This window comes from Hydractinia symbiolongicarpus, chromosome 9 (assembly GCF_029227915.1).
Source record: "Hydractinia symbiolongicarpus strain clone_291-10 chromosome 9, HSymV2.1, whole genome shotgun sequence".
Classification (NCBI taxonomy): Eukaryota; Metazoa; Cnidaria; class Hydrozoa; order Anthoathecata; family Hydractiniidae; genus Hydractinia; species Hydractinia symbiolongicarpus.
The window spans coordinates 14,556,180-14,578,498 of record NC_079883.1 but is presented as its reverse complement, the minus strand read 5'-3'; the positions used below and the strand labels follow the sequence as shown (position 1 = coordinate 14,578,498).

Genomic DNA, 22,319 nt, shown 5'->3' with positions numbered 1-22,319 from the left:
TTTGAAAGAGGAATAAAAACTGTATGGATGGATCAAAGCCAAAATTTTGGCTTTGAACATTTTTTAGGCAAATCTGCTTAACGAAAGGAATGGTGATAGCGCGGATTTTTTTTAGAAAACCTTCATCTATGTTTTAGTCAGTTCGTTTTCTTTATTCTTTAACTATTTTTTAAAAAATTAAAAATTAAAAAAAATTAAAACAAAAAATTTTCCTCGCACGGTACGCCTTTTTTGTTCCTTGAACCAAAAAGCATTTTTTTGGCCCCATTTGGACTAAAAATTGTCGTTGGTGTCAAAAGATCAAAACTTTGTACCACCATAATATTTGTTCTGCTTTTTGTCTGCTTCATTATTCCTGAAAATAAAATTATCGTGTGACATTTACGAATTATGTTGCGTGGTTGAAAAAGTCAAAGACATCGATGACAAACTAAGGAACAGATGGGGTAAAATGGATATATTTGAAATTTTTACTTTTACTTTTTTTAAGTGGATAAATTTTAGCCAGTATTTAATTTGATAAATGACCAAAATGGAATATTTGGCAGGGATTTAATTTTGCGAATGACAAATTTTATAAAATTTGACGAGGATTTAATTTGGCGAATACAAAAAAGTGTTTATTTTGGCGGGGATTTAATTTTGCGAATGACAAATTTTATAAAATTTGACGAGGATTTAATTTGGCGAATACAAAAAAGTGTTTATTTTGGCGGGGATTTATTTTGGCGAATGACACTAAGAAATGACTTTTTATGTCTTGAAATGTTTTATAAAAAATAAGAATAAACGTATATATAAACACAAGTTTGTTTTTTGGGAAAAAACATTTTTCTTTTCTTAATTAAAAAAAGAAAAAAATAATTAAATTTGGCGGGGATTTAATTTGGCGAACGGTAAATTATGTTAAATTTGGCGAGTATTTAATTTAGCGAATAGTCAGCTATAAAAATTTTGGCGGGTATTTAATTTGGCTAATTTCGCCAAATTTAATCCTCGCCAAAATTTATCCACTTAAGTTATATAGTGGAATTTCTCTATCTTGAATTCCCAAGAGATCAAAAAATTTGTTCGAGATAAATAAAGGAAAATACCTTAGGCGGACCACAAAGGGGCGGAGACTTCAGTTCGAGATAGAGAGTAGTTCGTGATGGAGTGTAGTCGAGATAGAGAGATTCCACTGTATTCTCTTTCTCAAAAAAGTTTTCACAAATGCGAAACAATTATATTTTGTTCTTCAATTTTTTAACTTCTGTGGTCTCTTGTTTACATTTTCTACCTACAGGAATGGGTGCGCATATCCACTGTTCTCAACGCAAAAAAAAATAACATTGCACGAAAAGTTGTCAATCAAATAAATCCTCGCGTATATGAAATTGTATTACTCGTGCGCCATCTTGAATTATTAACTTGGAACTATCAGGCGTACGTAATATATCCACGTTGAAACGAAAATTAAAGTGAAAACGCAAGATTTGCTTATTTGGGTAGTGTTTCTAAAGCCCATCTCTTTCGATGTTCTGAATAAACTACATGTGAAAACATAATATACAATGCAACTATTTTCGTCTGTAACATATTAAAAGAGAGATAGAAAATTCAGACATTTAGTTCAAAAAGTACTCCCCCTGTGAAGGGTATTACGTGGTCTGAAAATGTAGCGGGTGATGACAGGTTATCAAGAGGGAAAAGCGACAGTACATCTATCTAGTTATTTACGGAAAAGATTCTCCCTTAAGATAACCTTTGTAAGCAAAATTAAAAAATCTCTAAAAAGATGCGAGAATTAAAAAAGTTTTCATATTGTTACAGAACGGTTATTTAATGTCACGAGCGGGTTTCGTTGCAAATATCACGGAGTGTCGTTACCATATTCCGGTGAAAGGGGAGGCATATCTGAGGGTATTTCACACGGAACTCCTCTTATTTCTAGCGGATTTTCCTCATTGCACGAGCTCTCTTCGTCGTCTGTATCGCATGTGTAGTCGCTGAAGATTTTCTTCAAGTAAGGATACAACGGAATGTGTTCTTGCTTTGATTTTAACTCTCGTCCGTATCGAACTAATAAATTCCACAAAAGACCCACAGTAACTTTTGACGTTTTTAAAAACTCATGAAAATCCTGCAAATTCTTGGTCAGTTCTTCATCACCGAAGGTGAAATAAACTAAATCCCTTTTCGCCACGGCAGCAGCCATGAGTTGAATAAGTGATTTCAAGTGCACATCGCCACCGAAGGCGCCACAACCCCAGTTACCAGTTGCTATGGCAGAAGGCTGTGACGTTGAAGTGTCTAAAAATCCGCAGTAAGCTTTTTCTAGTTCTCTCTTTAAGCTCACAGATTTAAATTGGTCTGTGTAGTTATGAAACACATGTGCGTCGATTGCGACCACCTGCGTGTAGAGCCTTCCCCAACGGTCTCTTTGCGTGAAATCGTGGTACGTGCCCTGGTATTTAAACGTCTGCGCATATCCAGAGTATCTACTGAACCTTTCTACACCTGTTATCACTAAGCTTTCGTTGGGTTCAAGTTTTTCAGTAAATAACCTAGCGAGTATAAGTTCCGGACATATCAGAAAACGGATCTCTTCCTGCACACACCCCTCGCCCACAACACCACCTCCAATCATTCGATTGGCGAAATCCACCTGCAGCATACCTTCGCCATTGTCTTCAATAGTGCCGGTGGACGAAACAAACAGATCACAAAATTCGTCGGTACGCTTTTCCCAAAGCGGCGTTTTACTCTCGCTAAGTACGTTCCGCGAGTATGTCACCGTCCCGGTCGGCATTTCTTTTAAAACTCGACGAAAGTAATTTAAAACCGTTTTCAGTTTTTCAGTCTTTACGGTGTTCACTACATCTTTTAAGCCTCGAAATATCTTACTAAAATTAATATCCGGATAAGCCGAATATTCCGAGTTTTTTAACGAGTTCCGTCTAGGATAGGTACAAAAGAACGCGTTTGCTAACAAGCAAGCGACTTGCTTTTGCGAAAATGTAATACTTTGCGACACGCCTTGGCGTAAGAGTCTGGGTGACGTCGTAACAACAGAAGGTAACTGCAAAGCTAACTGAACCATGTTCGGCAAAAGTGTTCCAAAGAGGTCCTCCCGCTGATCTTCTCCCAATTCAATATTACAGTAACTATGCCAACATTCGAAATTCCATTTCTCTTTGTAATGGTGGTTGTACACCAAAATCGCCTCTTCTAAATCATGCGATGACTGAAACGGCTGTAATAATGTTGCCTCGATCAGCTCCCAGCGCTTTTGAATTTTCTTATCATGCGTCGGATAAAGATTTTCGGGTGAGCAAGGCATTCTGACGTGGTTTTTATCCCACATGTCTTTATACGTGTCTGGATATGGCCTCGGTATTTTATTCGGCAAAACATGAGGTCGAAATAAAATAGTATGGGTATCTGTGGGAGTCAGCTTGGGCAACACCTCAGAGCTTGATGGCGTCCTCTTAAATCTGCCAGGTATCGTCACCTCTGCTTTATTTACACTAACATCATGACTCGTTCCCGAAGTACCGCAGTTATTCAACGAGTTATTTTCGTTTGTGTCATTCGGCGACTTAGCTTCTTTTGTTATGTTAGCCAATAGCTTTTCAGCAGCAGACTCGTGCAAAGATGCAGTTCCTTGTTTATTTTGTTCTAATCGTTTCTCAGCAGCAGATGCCAACAGTTCCCGCCTTTTCTTGTTATCATCTTGGGTATCTAGAAAATACAAGACAACATGTTTCTTTCTTTGAAAAAGACTCTATTGTTGGTCGAAATTTTGGGTTCTAAATTCAAGAATTACCCATAGTGAGTTTTAAGACAATAACAAAAAAAACTACGTAACTTATTAATAATAGAAAGCGCTCTCTCTCCACGTAGGAAGCATCACTAAAAACTGCCAATTTTTGTCTCTTGCCTAGAATCATTTTCAAGGTTTTTAAGCACACACCAAAAGCTATATAAATAATTAAAGTATAAAAAGACCTAAAGATTGTAAATACTCGTGGTGTTTTAAAAAGCACGTACACATACCAATGTTTAAGGTGAAAATATTTTACGTTGCTAGTCAACACACTGAATACAACACTTGATGAAATAAAGAACACCTACCATTATTAGAAGCTGACATTTTCCTTCGTTTTGAGAAATAATCACCAATACTCAATGCTTTTTTTCTTTTACTGTTCACTACACCATCCTGATCAGGATCTTTGTTTTCACTCATCATCAATACATGTTTTTTTACATTTATCTACACCTAAAACAATAAACTTTAAGAGCTCATGAAAAATGAAATTTTTAAGCATCTAAAATGCACATAACAGATTCGTATTCACTGTGCATCTTTATGTAGCACTAACATTTTGTCAAAAAGATGAACTTCTGGTTAAACCCCCTTCCCCTTATATTCTCTTTAATGCTATGTTTTCATATTTTTTATTATAGCCACTAGTCTGCCATATTTTAGGTCCGTACCTACAAAAGCTTCTGATTTAGCTATTCTTATAATCAGTAAAATATATATAGTTTCGGTAACAGAAGGTTTGTTAAAAAACTTTTGACTGTCAGAAACTGTCAAAAAATGTTAAAATTCTTACTAGAACAGTGATTAAATTTTAGGCAAACAGTGATAATTTGGACAAATTCAGTTTCTGATGATGACGTCACAGAAATAGTGATGACAAGAAAAACATAAAAAAATTTCATTGCCATCATTTTGTTTTTTAAAACATTAGTAAGCATTTGATTAATAACATTGTACCTTGGACTTTAAAAAATATATGTATATACAAATACAATAATACAGATACAAAATACCAAAATATTATTATGTATATTTGAGTAAATAATTTCACAAGAATTGAATAAAACTCTGATACAATAATACACATAATTTAGACCTGCTCATAAAATAAAATATTTTTATTAACATACGATTCCCAAAATATATTTAAACTTCTAAGCTTATTTCATTGTGCCACTTTGAAAATGTTTTAGCCTATAGATATAGGAAAAAAAGGTCCATTGATATTTTCAAAAGTGCTTCCAAATCAGATATTCTGATAGATTATTCCTACTATAATGGTCCAGACAGGATGACAAGTCTGTGTTGCTACAAATAGGAAATAAATAAATAAACTATGGAGAAATATATACTTATAAAAAGATCAATATATTTTAACACAGAGGCTTACAGTATATACTTTAAAAAAAATCACATTAATCCATAAAAAGAATAAAAACACTGTTATTAGAATGTCACGTAATTTCTTTTTCCCTCGGTGGTCGGTGAAAAATATTTCTTTTTACTCGTTCCAGCATCCATTGTAGTCCTTCTTCAATTCCACTTCCATCGAGAGCAGATATTTCATGCAGCATACAGTCTCGTTTACCCAATTTATTGGAACTTCTGTTAAATATTTCCTTAACTGCTTCTGCTGTTATGGAATTTGGTTTGTCTTGTTTATTAGCTAATACTAACATAGGTATTCCTACTAAATCTTCATCCGATATGAGAGTATCAAAACATTTATAGGAGTCTTCAAGCCTTTGTGCATCTGAGGAATCGATCATATAAATCACTCCATGACAATCCATAAAGTATTTATTCCAAAGAGTCTGCAGTTCTTCTTGTCCCCCTAAGTCCCACAACAGCAATATCTCAGATTTAATATGTATGTGGCCAACGTTCATTCCTACAGTGGGGCCAATCTTTTCAAAGGGAATGCCTTTATAGTTTTTAATAGCATACTTCCGTTTAGCATGTTCCAGGAACGTTGTCTTACCTGCATTATCCAGTCCAACTATTAATATGCAAAATTCATCCTTTTGAAATAACCATTTCCATAACCCACTAAGTAGAGTAAACATCTATTTGTTTTATCCTGTAAAAAAATTATATTATTTGAAACAAGTTTCTAAATTTTTAACTCACATTATAGGTAAACAAAACAAACAAAGAAAGAGATTTTCAGAACCTTTGCTTACATGTTACTGCACCTTATGGTGAGTGTGTATTTTTTTAGGTAAAACCATGTATTTCAGGGTTTGAATCGAAATGTTGTTTTAGCGATTCATTCTACAAAGGAAATGGTAAAATTAGGAATATAAGTAATCATCTTTAAGGGATCAATTACTAGTGGCTTCTCAAACTCTGCAGACTACAACTTCTCTACAGTCAGCATTTTTTTTGCGAAATGACTTTATATTTCTAATTCGAACCGTGTATTCTTACAGGCGTCTCTCAACATAATAGTGTGTAAACTGGATAAATTCGAAAGTGCATTTGCTTGTAAGTTTTTTTTAATTAGAATTTCTATTGTTAAAAGTCCATGTTTTACCCCATCTGAATAAGTACGAAACATGTGACAACTGTTCCGCGAGAATATTAGTTATATACGTACATTGTATAGATGACTTGCTATAAGCTCTGTTTACATTTTTTTCAGGAGGCAAATAGTCTTTTAACCAATCAGATCTTCTAAAAAGAATTATTAGCCAATTGAATTGCTTTTTTTTTGCCTGCTAAAAAAATAAAAACAAAAAATTTATCAAGATAGCAAGTCATCTATATGTGATGGGGAATGGGGGTTCATAAATAATATCTATAACACAAGCACCAGAAAGGATCATTGACAAAAGATTTCCTCTTTTTTACCTGCATATGGCCAATTAGGGGTTATTTTCCATCAAATAATAACAAAACATGATAGCTAGCTATATATTTCCACAACTCCAACCAGCTTAAAACAACAATAAAGATCAGTTGTTTTGGAGTAACTAATAAAAAACTTGTTTTCAGTTTCAAAGTCCTGATTGACTATTATACTGTACGAACAAGTAGAAAAGAACTAACTTTGTTGGAAACAACTTTTATAAGCTAAACTCAGTATCAATCAACCATATGCTAATAAAAATGACGAAAATAATTCGTCGACGGCCCCTGCTAAATAGAATAGAATAGGAGCAAAATAATAATGAATAATTCCTGCATCTGCATAATAGAGGTACCAATTTCTTGATTAAACTAAGAAAGAGACCATCAGCAACCCCGCCATTTTACTTGTTACATTCTAGGTGTTTTGTGCACCGTTTACTTGAGTCGACAAAAAATTCGTGTTGTAGTCCTAGCCTCTCCATGGCCATCCGCGTGACACACACGAAGAGGGTTCATTTTGCAAAAGTTTTTTAAAAAACTTTTATGTATTTTTTTACTCACAACTGCCAAAGGCTCTTGTCTCTCACTTGTTGTGTCAATCAGCTCTCGCCCCCCCTTCACCCACAACAGAAATTTTTTTTCCCTTTTTTGATACGTGATATTTTTTTCTCCAAAATACTATTCCGCAAGATTGCCTTACGTCAATCTTCATACAAATGGACCTTAGTTTACGTTCTCCCCTGTCTTTAAAAATAGGGAGGTGTTATTATAACACGCTGTTTGTGTTTCCTTCAGATTAATATTACTTTTTTGTGTTTCTGCTCTTCTCCGGGGACGCAAAGTCTTCATCCCTAATCGCAACAACACCTTACAAACTTTTGTACATTTTTCTTTCTTCAGGGTAGCGGATGCTAATATAAGAAACATTCTTGACCCCAGAGCTCTTTGAGATAAATTCTCTAGATATGCCGACACAGTAGAATTTTCTGATGAGAAAGTGAAACCTTTATCTTAAAGCGCAGTGGAGGCTCTGGAATTTAGGTTGATATTTCGTGTAGATGAACACTTCAAATGGAAAGCTCTTTTTATCGAAATATTTTTCTGTTTTGCGGCATGCGAAACATTTTAAACAAAACACAGGGAGCTAATGGCACATGAAATAAAAATCGATTATTCTATCTTTCGCGTATTTAAGTTTACTATAGTCAGTGGCTATGTAAAAACCCACGGGTTAGCCTGTCCCCTTTATACCGCATTGCGTGCGTCCTGCTATTTGCGATACCATTTTGCGTGACACACAGACGCATGCAGGTATTTTAAAAGAGATATGGCGTTGCGATCATCACGACGCGGCTTTAATTTTGCAAAAGCACTCGTTCTACGTCACTTTCTGTCACATCTTCTGTGAAATGTCTTTGTTTCCGCTATCATCAACGAGTTCGAAGAAAGTTATAGTAAAAAAGTTAGGTGTGTTTCTTCTTTCTTGTGCAGCTTAATTTGCACAAAAACGCAATTCATTGGAGCGCGGCACCTCGTTGCATAATGTTTTCATTGTATGTTCACACTCAATCTTGAAAATATAATCACGTTTCATTTATACAAAAAAAAAACAGGAGATTTCATAACAATGCGTGAGCACGTGATTAAAAGACACAAATCAAATAAATCAAGATCAAAATATTCTCTAAATATAAGAGAAGGGGAAGAGAAGGGGAAAGCAGCCTTAACCTTACATATAAACAATTGTACATTTACCTCAAACCATTATTTTGCAACAACATTGTCCAGCACTGCTGTTGCAGAAGCCGCCTTTGTAGCTCCAAAGTATGGCGGTGATACAATCCAAAACCATCTCAGATCACTTTGAAAAGATGTATAAAAAACATCAACGATCCCGTCAAACTCAACCCATTCAGCGATACCTCCTTACCGAAAAAAAAAATTCCCAGTCCGACATCCTAGTGACCAAAATACCCACCAGATTCACAGAGATTGATTCCCATCAGTGATCAGACAAATCCGCGTTGAAAATCAAAGGCCTGTTCTCTGATCTAGACAGTGATGAGAGACTTTGAGCCTTATCTTAAGAACAAGTTCTTCTGATTTTTGCTCTACTAAAAATAACTTAATGTTTCAATGCCCACCAAGACAATTCACTGGAATTCTTACTTGCTAGTCACCTGATTGCAGTAAAAACTCTGGTCTACGTCTAGCCGACGGGAGGAGACACTACGCAGAATAACGTGTTGCCACTTTAATTTGCTTATTGCGGAGAGAAGCGGAGGGCGCGTCAGCGCCCGGAGCGTAGCGGAGCCCATTTCCTCATTAAATAAGCCAAATATAAAAGAAAAAGGAAGTACGGTGGAGAGTATATAGGATTTCTATACGATTTCGTCCCTATACATCAAATTTATAAAAAATTCTGCCATTTTATCAGTGTTGCCCAGTAATTTTATCTGGTCATTTGTTGGTAAATTTTCGTAAATATCTGATTGAGCGAGACAACGTGTTTTTGGCACGGCGATGGAGTTTTTGTTGTGTTTTAAAGATGGTGCTAAACGTAGTCAGCCAGCTAGAAGCGAAATGATGAGATTTTTCAAGAAAGAAGTGGAGGTTATGATCACTGTTTTTTAAAGGTTGTGAAAACCCCTTACATACACCTAAAGCTATCTAGCACAACAGTAGCAGCTAAGCTAGCATAAAACTACCAATTTAACTAGCATAAAAATGCTTATTAAGTTTTATCTTATGCTAGATGATTAGAAGATCATAAGAGAATTCTCAAAAATCCGTCCTAAGACTTTAGGACGGATTTTTGAGCTAGCTAGCTGCTACTGCACACAGTGAGTGATGTCCATCACATAACTACTTTGTAGTTTTATCCAGCTCCACAAAATGTGTTGGCTCTTGACAAATTTTTTAAATGTATATAAAGAATGACTAAAAAAACTTAGCAAAATCAACAAAAGAACATCGCTAATTTTTCCACATATAATACTTCCTGTCAATGTTTATATAGACATTGACATGGTCACATGTTACCGACACCAAAGGTAATTTTTTTCAAGATTGGATGACAGAGAAGTGTTGGGGAGAGGGCAGGGGGAGGAGAGTCATATGATTGTGGAGCTAGCTAGAAATTAAGAGGCATCACCAAACACCCAGAGGAGTAAATATTTAGCTACCGCTGGGGCATCACGGTGCTGGATGCAATTTTTGTTTAACATGTAAATTTGTAGTCGTCGGATTCTAAACAAAATGTAGACCCATAGACTATTATTTGCCGTTCCAAACAGACTACTCTTTCGCTAATACAGCAACAGGATCATGTGTCTTCAAATTAATTTTATACACTAGTGCGAGTCATGTTATAGAAACTGAAATTATTTCTATATATATATATATATATATATATATCAGGATTAACACCAACATCCATATTTTCTAGTAACAATTTTTTTTAATTTCTAAGGAGTGGTTCTTGTGCAATCATTAACATGTCCTGAAAATCTTCAGAAAAAATAACATAGAAACATAGAAAATCTTCAAATATATATAAACATTGAACAACATTGAGCTTTTATTTGAATTTATAGTTATGCATTTTATTGAGTATATATATACATCTTTTTTTTTTGAATTAAGACTTCTTTTGTTATTTTTTCTATGTTAGGATAAAACTTTGTTAGGATGTATATTTACATGAAAAAAGAACCTTGTTTCTACTTATCAGTTAAGCAAACTTTTCGAAGCAAAATAACACAAATAAAAATGTACATGCTCAGATACATTTCGCCTGCAAATTTGCCATCCAATTCGCATTAGAAAAATCCTTCGTAACGTTTTGTAGCATCTTCTGATTTGTTTTGTTCTAAATGAAATGTGTCACTGACCCATATAGAATATTGTGTCCAGAATAGACTGTGTTTTTGCTAATAAAGAAGCCCCATGACATATAAAAATTTATGAGTAAAAATTCTCCATATATAAAGCCTCAGAAAACAGTATAGTCACTGTAGTTCGATCTAACCCGCATCCTTCTCTCTCTAGAGATGAAGTAGAAGAAGAGGAAGAAGTGACTGACGTCGGTCGTCTACGACAGACGTGAAGCTACAACTTCAAAAGTTAACATAAGTAACATATGGTGTGCAGAGAGTACAAGTTTTGACTCATTTTGGTTATATATTTTTATATTTTGATTTGTTTTTTGCTGTTGTGGTTAATATTGCAGTTCTGAAACACTTGTATAAAGAAAACTAAATTTTGATGTTCTTATATATCAGACTTTCTGTACATGTGTGGCTATAATGTGCAACTATAAAAGTATATATGCATTCATGCCCTGTTGGTCTAATGGCTATGACACTTTTATAAATGAGAGATCTAAGTTCGAATCCTGGACAGGGCTAGGAAAAACATTAATTATGTTGCACATATAGCTATATATTGCAGTATTAAGGATATTATATTCCGTATACTATGATGTATATATATATATTCTGTTTTTTACCCTGACTTTTTACCTTTGCCGCAGGGATCTGTGTTGGGCCCCTGCTTTTTCTTTTGTATATTGATGACTTTAAATCTGTCATCAATTCAAACCACCACCACCCATATGCAGATAATACACTAATTATTTCATCCCATAAAAACTTGGATACCCTTGTCTCCCAGGTCGAGTTAGAACCTTCGCAAGTCAACCCCTGGCTGAATAATAACAAAATTAGAGCCAGTTGAAAAAAGTTGAGAACAAAACTATCAACTATATCTGTATTCCTTTTATATTTCATAGTTCATTGTGTTTTTCTCTGTTTTTTCTCTAAAAAGACTATGTGAGCATATATAAGATGCACATGTAAAGTTTTTTTATATATGTATATTCATGCCCTGTTGGTCTAATGGCTATGACACTCATGCAAATGAGAGATCCAGGTTCAAATCCTGGACAGGGCTAGGAAAAACATAATTATCTTGCACCTACAACAACCAGGTTGTATTATACTGGCACATAATTCTGCTAAGATGATTCACTGTATATTGACCTTATATAAATGTAATACTTTACATTGAGTATATCTTTGAGTTGTAGGGGGAGAGAGTTTCTATTAACGTGCCTGTCCCTGCCTTGCCGTCCCCTTACCATTGCCTACCCTTCCTATGCCTTTTCTGTTGCCTGCCTTCTATGGCCTTGCCTGTGCGTCCCATGCCTTGCCTACCCCTGCCTTGCTGATTCCTCTTCCTGTTTCCTTGCCTGCTTTGCCGTGCATTGCCATGCCCTTTTCTTGTTGTGCTTAATGCCTTCGCCTACCCTTCCCATGCCTTTTCTGGTGCCTGCCTACTATGCCCTTGCCTGTGCCTCCCATGCCTCGCCTACCCCTGCCTTGCTGATTCCTCTTCCTCTTTCCTTGGCTGCCTTTGCCGTGCTTAATGCCTTTGCCTTGGCAACCTCTCCGCAACACTTTCTATACTAGTCTATTAAAGTCATGCACCCCTGCCTTGCCGTTCCATTTCCTTGCCAGCAATGACCGTGCCTTTCTTTGCCTACCCTTCCTATGCCTTTTCTGGTGCCTGCCTACTATGTCCTTGCCTGTGCCTCCCATGCCTGTGCCTACCATGCCTTACCCACCCCTGCCTTCCTGATTCCTCTTCCTGTTTCCTTGCCTGCCTTTGCCCTTTCCTTGCCGTGCTTAATGCCTTTGCCTTGGCAACCTCTCTCGTTCCCATAAATATATTAGAGCGTGACAAATTTCCGCGTTTCCCCCTAGTACGTGAAATTTTGGGGAAGCACTTCATGGAAGGATCCATTTAGTCTGTGAATATGTCGTATCCGACATTGTCGTATTCTTCCAACGACATCCGACACACGACGTTAAGCAATTTATCAACGTCGTAATGTTGTTAACACATAATACTGCCTAGTATACATACTAGTGCCTAGCATAATATCTTTGTAATATACAGTAATACAGTGTAGTACATAGTAATATCCCGTATTTTACACTGTATTACTTTGTAGTATATTCAGAAATACACTGTAATACCTTGTAGTATTCAGTAATATACTGTAATACTTTGTAGTATTCGGTAATATACTGTAATACCTTGTAGTATTCGGTAATATACTGTAATGCCTTGTAGTATTCAGTAATATACTGTAATACTTTGTAGTATTCGGTAATATACTGTAATACCTTGTAGTATTCGTTAATATACTGTAATGCCTTGTAGTATTCAGTAATACACTGTAATACCTTGTAGTATTCGGTAATACACTGTAATACCTTGTAGTATTCGGTAATACACTGTAATACCTTGTAGTATTCAGTAATACACTGTAATATCTTGTAGTATTCAGTAATACACTGTAATACCTTGCAGTATTCGGTAATATACTGTAATGCCTTGTAGTATTCGGTAATACACTGTAATACCTCGTAGTATTCAGTAATACACTGTAATACCTTGTAGTATTCAGTAATACACTGTAATACCTTGTAGTATTCGGTAATATACTGGAATGCCTTGTAGTATTCGGTAATACACTGTAATACCTTGTAGTATTCAGTAATACACTGTAGTACTTAGTAATATACTGTAATATTGTGTAGTATACAGTAATACACTGTAATACCTTGTAGTATTTAGTAATACACTGTAATACTTTGTAGTATTCGGTAATATACTGTAATACCTTGTAGTATTCAGTAATACACTGTAATACCTTGTAGTATTCGGTAATACACTGTAATACCTTGTAGTATTCAGTAATACACTGTAATACCTTGTAGTATTCGGTAATATACTGTAATGCCTTGTAGTATTCAGTAATATACTGTAATACTTTGTAGTATTCGGTAATATACTGTAATACCTTGTAGTATTCAGTAATACACTGTAATACTTTGTAGTATTCAGTAATACACTGTAGTACTTAGTAATATACTGTAATATTTTGTAGTATTTAGTAATACACTGTAATACTAAGTAATATACTGTAATACCTTGTAGTATTCGGTAATACACTGTAATACTTTGTAGTATTCAGTAATACACTGTAGTACTTAGTAATATACTGTAATATTTTGTAGTATTCAGTAATACACTGTAATACCTTGTAGTATTCGGTAATACACTGTAGTACTTGTAACATCTAACTGTAATATTTTGTAGTATTTTGGTAATACACTGTAATACTTAGTAATATACTGTAATACATGTAATAGATCTTTGACGGTTGCGCAAAGCATTCTGGGTATTTTTTCTTCCCAGCGTGGGCTGGTTCACATATCACATGGAACGTTGGCTGCAGATACAGATGTAGATACAGATACAGATAATCTTTTCTGGGAATGAAAGTTTACAAAAATTGAACTGAATAAATACAAGGAAGTATTAACAAACTATCACAACTAGCAGGGTACCTCTCAAAACAGCCCAAAGGCCAGTTAAAAGATGCGAGTAGGACCCTATGCAAAAAAATTTGTACAAACTTCAATACTGCAAGAGCTCTGATTGCTCATGAGCAAAAAGTAAAAGTAAAAGCCACTGCTGAATATACAATTTGCTTCTGCGTAACATGCGAAAAGACATTTGAATCAGACGATGCGCTGACTTGGAATGTTAGGAAGGGTAAGTCGGTTTAAAATAAATGAAACAAATACCCTTATTTGGTTGGTTCGTTTCTTATGTAATTTCGAATGTTTTTTTTTCCTTCGAAATTCGAACTGTATATTCTAATTTAAGTAGTTGTGGAGGGAAATTTGTCATTGGTATTCTATCATGTGCAAAATTTGATTATTGCTTTAGGACAAGAATAGAATCCAGGTAATAAAATGGCTACTGACTGGTTTTGATCCTGCCCTGTAAAATACAAAGCCATTTGTCAGACCTTGGAGCATGTGCAATAACTTTGACCTCCAGGAGGAGAAAATCCCTCTGACAACTACAACAAAAAAGCTTAAAAAATGTTCCTTTAAAACAAAACTTTGGCTGCGAGAAAGAGTAAAGCTAAGTCTGTAACCTTAAATTTTGATAAAGTTGGATTTAAAAGCAATCCAGTGCAATTCCCTAGAGACAAAATTAGGGGCCTTTAAAAAATTTTTTGGTCCCCGTTAGCGGGATATCGCCGCTAAGATTTCCACCCCCTCTCCCCTCTTTTAGCAGATTTCTGTCCGTAAAATACATACATTTGGATAAATCTTAGAAGGCTCAGGGGCGTGTTTTGTAGATAAAAGTTATCGGAATTGATGACATTAGACATTATGTTCGCGAACGAAGAATTTTTAGGCCACAAACAAATTTTTGAAATTTCTCAATCGTTTACGGATTCTTTTTTCAAACTTGAACCCCCTCCCTCCCTTAGCGCCAATATCCCGCTAACAGGGCCCCAAAAAATTTTTGAAGGCCCCTTAGGGCTCTATTAGGAAACTCTGATTGTATTTCGGCCACAAGAACACAAATATTGCCCTCAACTGTTACTGACACAACTTCAGCTGCCATTCTCCTTTCGGTTTTGCTGTAATGGCAATGTTGATGCTTTGCGCACTTTTTTCCCTTTATTCCGCCTACCCATCCTGTGCCCAAAAGGGACGTGGAAATAATTAAGAAGTGCTAGTATGTTAACTTTGACCTGCTTCTTCTCCTATGCTTAATGCTCTTTTAGCCTTGCGTATTTCAATGGATGATATAGGTGAGTATGACCTGAATGTAAAAACAGTGGCAGTGGTCACAATGTCTCCCTTATAAGAATGACCACAAATAAGTCACTGTCTACGCATTTGACCAACTCCATTGCTTGCACATGGCTAGTGATCCAGCACGTTGGGTAATGCATAGATGACCTTTTACAGTACATGCATAGTGCCTCATTGCTTCCTTCAACATCATCCTCGCAATCCCTCTTCATCTCGCGTCCAGGACCATGACCTGTTTTTTTTCGTTTCGAGAAAGGGCATTTTGCGTTCACCTCTCCAAATCGGTTGAACAAAGGTTTGTAAATTAGTTGAAGTGGGATGTAATAACTAAAACAGGTAACTACCAGTCTCCACAGAACCAGCAGTCCCTGTAGAACGACCAGAAAACCAACAGCGAACCAGCAGTATCATCACAGAACCACCAATGAATAAATAGTTCCAATATTAAACTTCCACGCCAAAGTGAGCGCAACGAAGCTAATTAAATACATAACAGTCGAAGACCCTACTTTCCACTGGCTATTTCGTGTCCCTCGTACACAAACTAACGGTCCTCGTGCAGGTGAATTTTAAAAATGACTCTCAAAGTGTTATAAACTTCATTCTACGTAAAAAAAATAATCACAATACAAAAAGTTGATCTTTTGTTATTCATTTCATAAAAATTCACGATTTGAATCCGCAAGAAAAGTGTTGTTTTGCTGGAGGTAACATATGTATTTTAGACGCTCGTTAAAAAAATATGGTCGTCGTATTACCGAGTTCTATGTTCTAGCTATTGTTGTTATCATGGTAATCATTAGCATTCCTGATTGAAATTACTGAAAAAGATTGAAATGTTGGTTTGTTATTTATTGCGTTGAAGAGTAAATTGCAAGGAAACAGAATGAGTCTTGATTTTTTAATCCCAGAACGGTATAATTTGGATAATATTTCACTAATATAGTGTATACTGTGAATAGATCTGTATTCTTTATTATGGCATAAAGCCATACATCTAAACCTAAAAGATATAATGAACATAATGACAATCTTGCCACTACATTCTCTCTCAATAAAACAAAATCATAAAGTATGTTCAAGAAAAGAAACTGCAAGACGCAGGAACACAATGTAAGAATGCTTTTAAAGTGTCATTTGGCATACTGTTATATTTGTTTTAATTAACCAAAACTTAACGGTATTTCAACTGTTCTCTACCGGATAGTATATGTAGCAGGTTTTCAGCTGAAGCAGTGCCTTTCGTAAGACAGTCAGCAATCTGATCACTTGATTTCGTAAGAATGAGTTCCCCCATTTCTCCTTTTTCGACCATCTCACGAAGTGCACAAATATCAATATATAATCGTTTATCTTCTATGACGTTGGTATTTTTGACTGCTTCCACAAGTGATTTATTTTCTGATATACAGATAATTGGTATATCAACTGAAAAAATCTCTTTAATTAGGGATCTGATCAACATAGCATGTTCCGCACCTTCTAAGAGAGCCATGGTTTCCGCACCCATGGCGCTTTTAACAGCCCATTTTAACTTGTGAGATCTCCAAATAATTAGCGGAATTTTGCTTTCACCATGCAGTAGCAGAACAAATCCACCTTGTGAGCCGCCATTAATTAAATTTCCATGTGATGCATCACTGAAAAGTATGAGCGATGATGCTTTAACATCTCCAGTGTTTGAAATAACAATCTTTACTTCAGTTTGCTGCAGATGTTTCAGCTGCTTGTTAGCTCTACGAGCATCAGCAACTGTTCCATGTCTTATGCGAGTGCTTAAATCACAGGCAACGTAAGCAGCATCAGGTCTAGTTTGTTTTGCTGCCCATTGAATTTGACGTGCTTCATATTTTGTAAGTGGAATTGTAGACGTACTATTGGTCAAATTAATTGGTGAAATGTTACTAATGTAATTATGCTGATGAATAATTACTGCACCACACTCTTGTTCAATTTCTAATCCCAAAAAGTTAAACGACTTTGAATTCTCTTTACTAAGTGAGAATGTCTTACGTAAATGTGCAATGATAGTGTCATGAAACAAATCACTTCCAACGAAGAAGCAATCGTCAACATGACAGCAAATTACACCTTTGAGAGTTTCTTTTCTCCAGAAAAATAATGCATTGTCATAAATGCTTCTTGTAGCTCCAACTTTATCGAATTCGTTAGATAATGTCTCATACCAAGCGCGTGAAGCGTCGCACAAGCCATAAACAGGTGTTTTTAGTTTCCACAACTTGTCTGTGTTAGCTTCTGGTGGTGGAAGAAGATGTACGACTCTATCAATCTTGGCACCTTGAAGAAACCCAGCTTTAATATCAAGACTGTAAAATTTTCCATCCATGGGTTGCACCAATATTACACACAAGACGAAAGTTCTTGTTTACAGTTGGCGAGTCTGTTCGTATAGCAATAGTGTCCTCCTCAAAACCTTGTGCCACTAATCGTGCTTTAATTTCTGTTTTACCATCATGACTTTTCTCAGATATCGCCCAGTGGGTTGTGGTTATGTCTTGCCCTTTGTCTTCAACTTCATCATAAACATTGTAATCACGCCATTTAGTTAATTCTTTATGTTGAGCTTCACTAACATCACATGACGTTTCTACATTATATACTGACTCTGTGTTTACCTTTTCCCAATCCAAAATGTTTTCAAAGTCAATTGATTTCATGGCTTTGGTTTTAACATCTTTGACATTCAACCAATTCTTATATGCTCCAACTCCAGATTTTCCTACTTTACCAGCACGACTAACAACCATAAATTCAGCAAGTTTATTAGTATCAGGATCAATAAACCTAACCCTCTCCCTGACTTTTGGAAGGGTCACTGTCAATGACTGTTCATTGCGAGGTGTGTTAGAAACTTCTTGCTCAATGCTTGATTGATGTGTTGTTTCAACCTGAGCATGGGAAATAGCAGGGATCTCATTTGTATTTACGGCATGATCACTAAGAATGTCATCAAGTACAACTTCTGACGATGTGTTAATATCAAAATCGTTTACGCTTTCAAGCAACCCATTCGCTACGCTGTTTGAAATCTCATCAAAGCAATCTTCTTCTTTGGTTGTAGTTTTCTTCACTTGAGGGTTTCCACTTGTGCTTTCCTGACAACTACGGTCTCCCTTCACTGATTGCAAGTGACACTCGAACGTAAGTTCCTCCATGTTTAACAAGGACCTGTTTTCCATCAATGCCAAGGACTACACCAGGTCCTCTCCACTCTTTCTCTCCACGTCGCTTATAGTATACCAATTCACCATTATAAAAATCTTTGCTGGTAGATGTCCGTGTTTGATGACTGAGTGCTGTTTTAAGATTCACTTTCAATGAATGCTTTGCGAGCAACATGCAGGGCATTCAGATGATTCGCAATTAATTGACTGGGTGTAACTGTTCGAAGAACAGGAGGCTTGGCTGTAAGCACAGATGGAAGATTTGGATTGCGTCCAAATACAAGCTGATTGAGACTGAATCCACGGTTATTATGCAACGCATTCTTGGCACAATTGGCCCATGTAAGTGCATTTTCAACAGAACAACTAGTGTTGTCAACAATTTTCATAATCATATTTTCCAGGATGAAATTATGATGCTCACATACACCATTTGACCATGGAGCTTCTGCTGCTGTTGTATACACTCTTGTGTTTAACAGTTCTGCTACATCTCTTAAAGGGGAACTCCAGTAAAAATCACTTTTTTCTTTTTTGCTATATACGTACTCAGAAAGTAGTTACACATCTTTCGTAGCGGTCAAGTTTCTATTCTTTGTTTTTCAAAAAGAAGCTTTTTTTATGGAAGGACATGCCGAATATTTTCAGGGGGTAAATGTACTCATTTTCTTCAATCTTTGTAATGTTTAAGGCTGCATGTGATGCTGATAATGCAGTTTCTAAAACAGCTTTGTCAAAACAACTACTTATAAGTCAGTAGCTTCTGCAACGCATTTATGACCTACCATAATCATAAGAATGATTTTTATGTGTACAATATTAATACTCATGTTTTACCAACTTATCACGACCCGAACATTATTCGATCTTTCGATCACGCATTTGAATGGTCCTCCATCATGGTGAAAATTTCAACGTTACATAAAATTTGTTTGCATTTGTGTGCAAAAAAGCATGTGCGGATGAAAAATATTGCTGAATTGTGAAATAAAAATAAATTGGCTTGTAAAGTAAGAAAGTTTTTTTACTGAAACAAATGATAAAGTTTTTGTGATGAAAAGAATGTTAAAAAAAAGCCAATTAAATATATTTTCTATTTCTTTAAAAAATATTTTGCTCAGAACGTTGTTTTGAGTTAGTAGAAGACACCTCGTCACTTTGCATCATTATTAATTTCTCCCTTGTGAGACACAAGAGGTTCGAAGTCGTGTGGCTGTAGCTTTGTAAAGTCTTTTTCATGAAGAGATTATCCTATTCTATGTTTATCCTAATTATCCTATTCTATGTTTTCTAAGTTAAAATCTTCGTCATTACTACAAGACGTTTTATCAACGAACAATGTAAACACTAAGTAAACAAACTTTTAGAAGGTGTGCTGCTGAGCTCACGGACTGTCTGCACGATGTGACGTATGCCTATTTATTCGGACCTAGTCCTCTCAACTTTACGCAACCTTGCAAATTTATTTAAAATTGAAGATGTTTACAGACCCCATTAAGGTATAAATAAAGATTTTTAACGATTGTAAAAGGTTTATTCTGACATATTTATGTATTGTCTTCTTAAAATAACATTTTTTTCAAATATCTTTTTTCACTGGAGTGCCCCTTTAAGAGCTCATTGTTGAACTCCCCTCCGTTGTCTGAAAAAATCGAGTTTGGTGTGCCAAAAATAGCAACCCAGTGCTTGAGAATTGTGTCTACGATAATTTCCTTATTCTTGGATTTGATAATTGTTGATGCACTGTATCTACAGAACACATCAATCATATGAAGTATGGTTAACTTTTTATGATTAACTGTCAGGAATTTTAGGTCCATGGCAAGGCATTCATTGACATCTGAGGCCATTGGTAGTGAGACAATTGGCCCTTGATCGAGCCTTCATATATATCTACTGCATGTGTCACAAGAGTTTGTAACATTGTCAATTTGCTGAAATAACTCTTTATCTTCAACATTTTCATCTTGGAGAAGAGTTTTCAGTTTGCTGCTGTCTATGGGATGTCCAAACTGTTTGTGAAGCTTTGTAGCTATTTTGCATTTTTCTTCAGGTGATTTTACAGTGAGATCGTTGACTGTGAATATAACTCTGGTGGCATTTACACCCGGAGATGTTTTGTTAACAGCAACTTGCTTAGGTGTAAGAGGTATACAGTAATGGCCATTTGACGTGTGTTGTAAAGGAATGTCTCTTCCAAACATAGTGACTTTATCATTAACAAAATCAAGTTGGCTATTAGCTGCTTTCAGACTCTTTTTTGATAACAATAATGGTAATTCACAATCGACAACATCAGTAAGAATATGGGCTTGCATTCCAGCCATATTAACAGGGATGTTAACTTTTTTAACTGAGGGGAAGCTTCCACCTGGCCCAAATTAAAGGACTTGTTACTCTTACTTTCAGCTAAAGCTGTCCCTTCTGGCATAGTGTCTATGTAACAGTCAAGCCAATTTTTACCACAAACTGTCGATGAACATCCTGAGTTTAGTGAAGCACAATTCAAAGACTCAGACACAACTTGCTCCATAAAGCATTGTTCCACACCCTTTGCGAAAAACTGCACATGTACTTTATCCTGCCCTTTGCTTCCTTTATTCTTATCAGGACAGTCATTCATGAAATGCATTATAGATTTGCAATGGTGACATTGCAATGGATGTCCATCAGGACCATTAGGGTTGTACTGGCTTCTTTTAGCACTGAAATATTTACCACCTCTGCCACGTCCACGAGTGTTCCAATTGGTAAAACGTCGTCTGTCAAACTTTTGACCATATAATACTTCTTGCTCAACACCAATATCATTACTGTCTTTACTACTTTCACTTTGAGCACATTGATCATAAATGGCTTTTATCTGTTTTTTCATAGAGTCGTATGTGAGGGAAGGAACCGTAGCACGTGTTAGTTCACGTGTAGCTTTCGGTACATGTGCATTTTTTAGTAGTTGATATGCAAGAACTGCAGTTGGTAACTCAATTTTAAAACTCTTAAGTTTTTGATTCAACTGTTCAAATTCATTTACATAATCACCAATCGACATTGTCTTGGAACGGTGAAAGGTCTCAAATTTTTCGTAAGCATTGAACATTGCTTGATCTTCAGTAATGCCATATAGTTCTTTTATTTTATTAACAAGTTTATTTAAACCATCTTCTTCATTCAATTCTTCTTTCGTTAAGGCTGACGTACTTCTGAATTTAAACTCAAATAAACAACTGGTCCTTGTTTCTTCTTTGGAAGTTCTGTAACTACTTCCCATAAAATCCCATCTTCAGAAAATTGGGGCAATCCATACTTTTGTGCCATCATGATTGTTCCAGTTGCCATCTTCTTAACTAGCCTCTGCTACCAGAATGTGAATAGATCTTTATTCTTAATTATGGCATAAAGCCGTACATATAAACCTAAAAGATATAATGAACATAATGACATATACTACTAATTTATTCTCAATATTCCCGGAAATAAGGGGCGGGATAGTAAATTCTACCGAAATTTTGCAGTTTTTTTTTTTTTTTTTTTTATAAGGCATGGAGCATTTACAGCGATCGCTATTCTGATGATTCCGTCAACTATTGTTTTTTCTCATCAACATTTTCTGGTGGTTCTCAACCAAGACTACTCGTTCTGTCATAGTACTGCCGGTTCGCTGCTGGTTCTCTGGTTGTTCTACGGAGACTGGTGGTTCGCTGCTTGTTCTGTGGTGGTTCTGCGGAGACTAGTCGTTACCTGTTTTGTTATTACGGAAGTGGGAGCATTGTCCATATT

The 22,319-nt window shown here is 35.8% G+C and overlaps 2 protein-coding genes and 1 long non-coding RNA gene across 5 annotated transcripts; 1 reads left to right on the top strand and 2 right to left on the bottom strand.

The window, feature by feature from the left end:
* Window positions 1-1,474: 1,474 nt before the first annotated feature.
* LOC130656820 (poly(ADP-ribose) glycohydrolase-like) lies at window positions 1,475-4,296 on the bottom strand. The gene is made up of 2 exons (XM_057459754.1): window positions 4,117-4,296; window positions 1,475-3,723 (listed from the first exon to the last, which is right to left on the bottom strand). The coding sequence occupies exons 1-2, from the start codon at window positions 4,232-4,234 to the stop codon at window positions 1,853-1,855; spliced, it is 1,989 nt and encodes a 662-aa protein (XP_057315737.1). The 5' UTR covers window positions 4,235-4,296; the 3' UTR covers window positions 1,475-1,852.
* A 473-nt stretch (window positions 4,297-4,769) lies between these two features.
* Window positions 4,770-6,502, bottom strand: LOC130656821 (ADP-ribosylation factor-related protein 1-like). 3 transcript variants are annotated; one of them, XM_057459755.1, is made up of 3 exons: window positions 6,411-6,502; window positions 5,995-6,085; window positions 4,770-5,891 (listed from the first exon to the last, which is right to left on the bottom strand). In XM_057459755.1, the coding sequence occupies exon 3, from the start codon at window positions 5,875-5,877 to the stop codon at window positions 5,266-5,268; it is 612 nt and encodes a 203-aa protein (XP_057315738.1). In that variant the 5' UTR covers window positions 5,878-5,891; window positions 5,995-6,085; window positions 6,411-6,502; the 3' UTR covers window positions 4,770-5,265. The 3 variants fall into 3 exon arrangements, with proteins under 3 accessions (XP_057315738.1, XP_057315740.1, XP_057315739.1); XM_057459757.1 differs by lacking the exon at window positions 5,995-6,085 and having other exon boundaries at window positions 6,411-6,435; XM_057459756.1 differs by lacking the exon at window positions 6,411-6,502 and having other exon boundaries at window positions 5,985-6,085.
* Window positions 6,503-8,942: 2,440 nt separating this feature from the next.
* On the top strand, window positions 8,943-11,159 carry LOC130657292 (uncharacterized). The gene is made up of 2 exons (XR_008985101.1): window positions 8,943-9,300; window positions 10,715-11,159. It is a non-coding gene; the product is annotated as an uncharacterized LOC130657292 (long non-coding RNA).
* Window positions 11,160-22,319: the final 11,160 nt, after the last annotated feature.

Bases quoted from the DNA above. Each gene is read 5' to 3' on its own strand.
- LOC130656820 (XM_057459754.1), bottom strand. From the start codon at position 4,234: ATGATGAGTGAAAACAAAGATCCTGATCAGGATGGTGTAGTGAACAGT. The intron at 3,724-4,116 runs GTAGGTGTTCTT...TGTATTTTCTAG, and splicing joins AATGTCAGCTTCTAATAATG to ATACCCAAGATGATAACAAG.
- LOC130656821 (XM_057459755.1), bottom strand. From the start codon at position 5,877: ATGTTTACTCTACTTAGTGGGTTATGGAAATGGTTATTTCAAAAGGAT.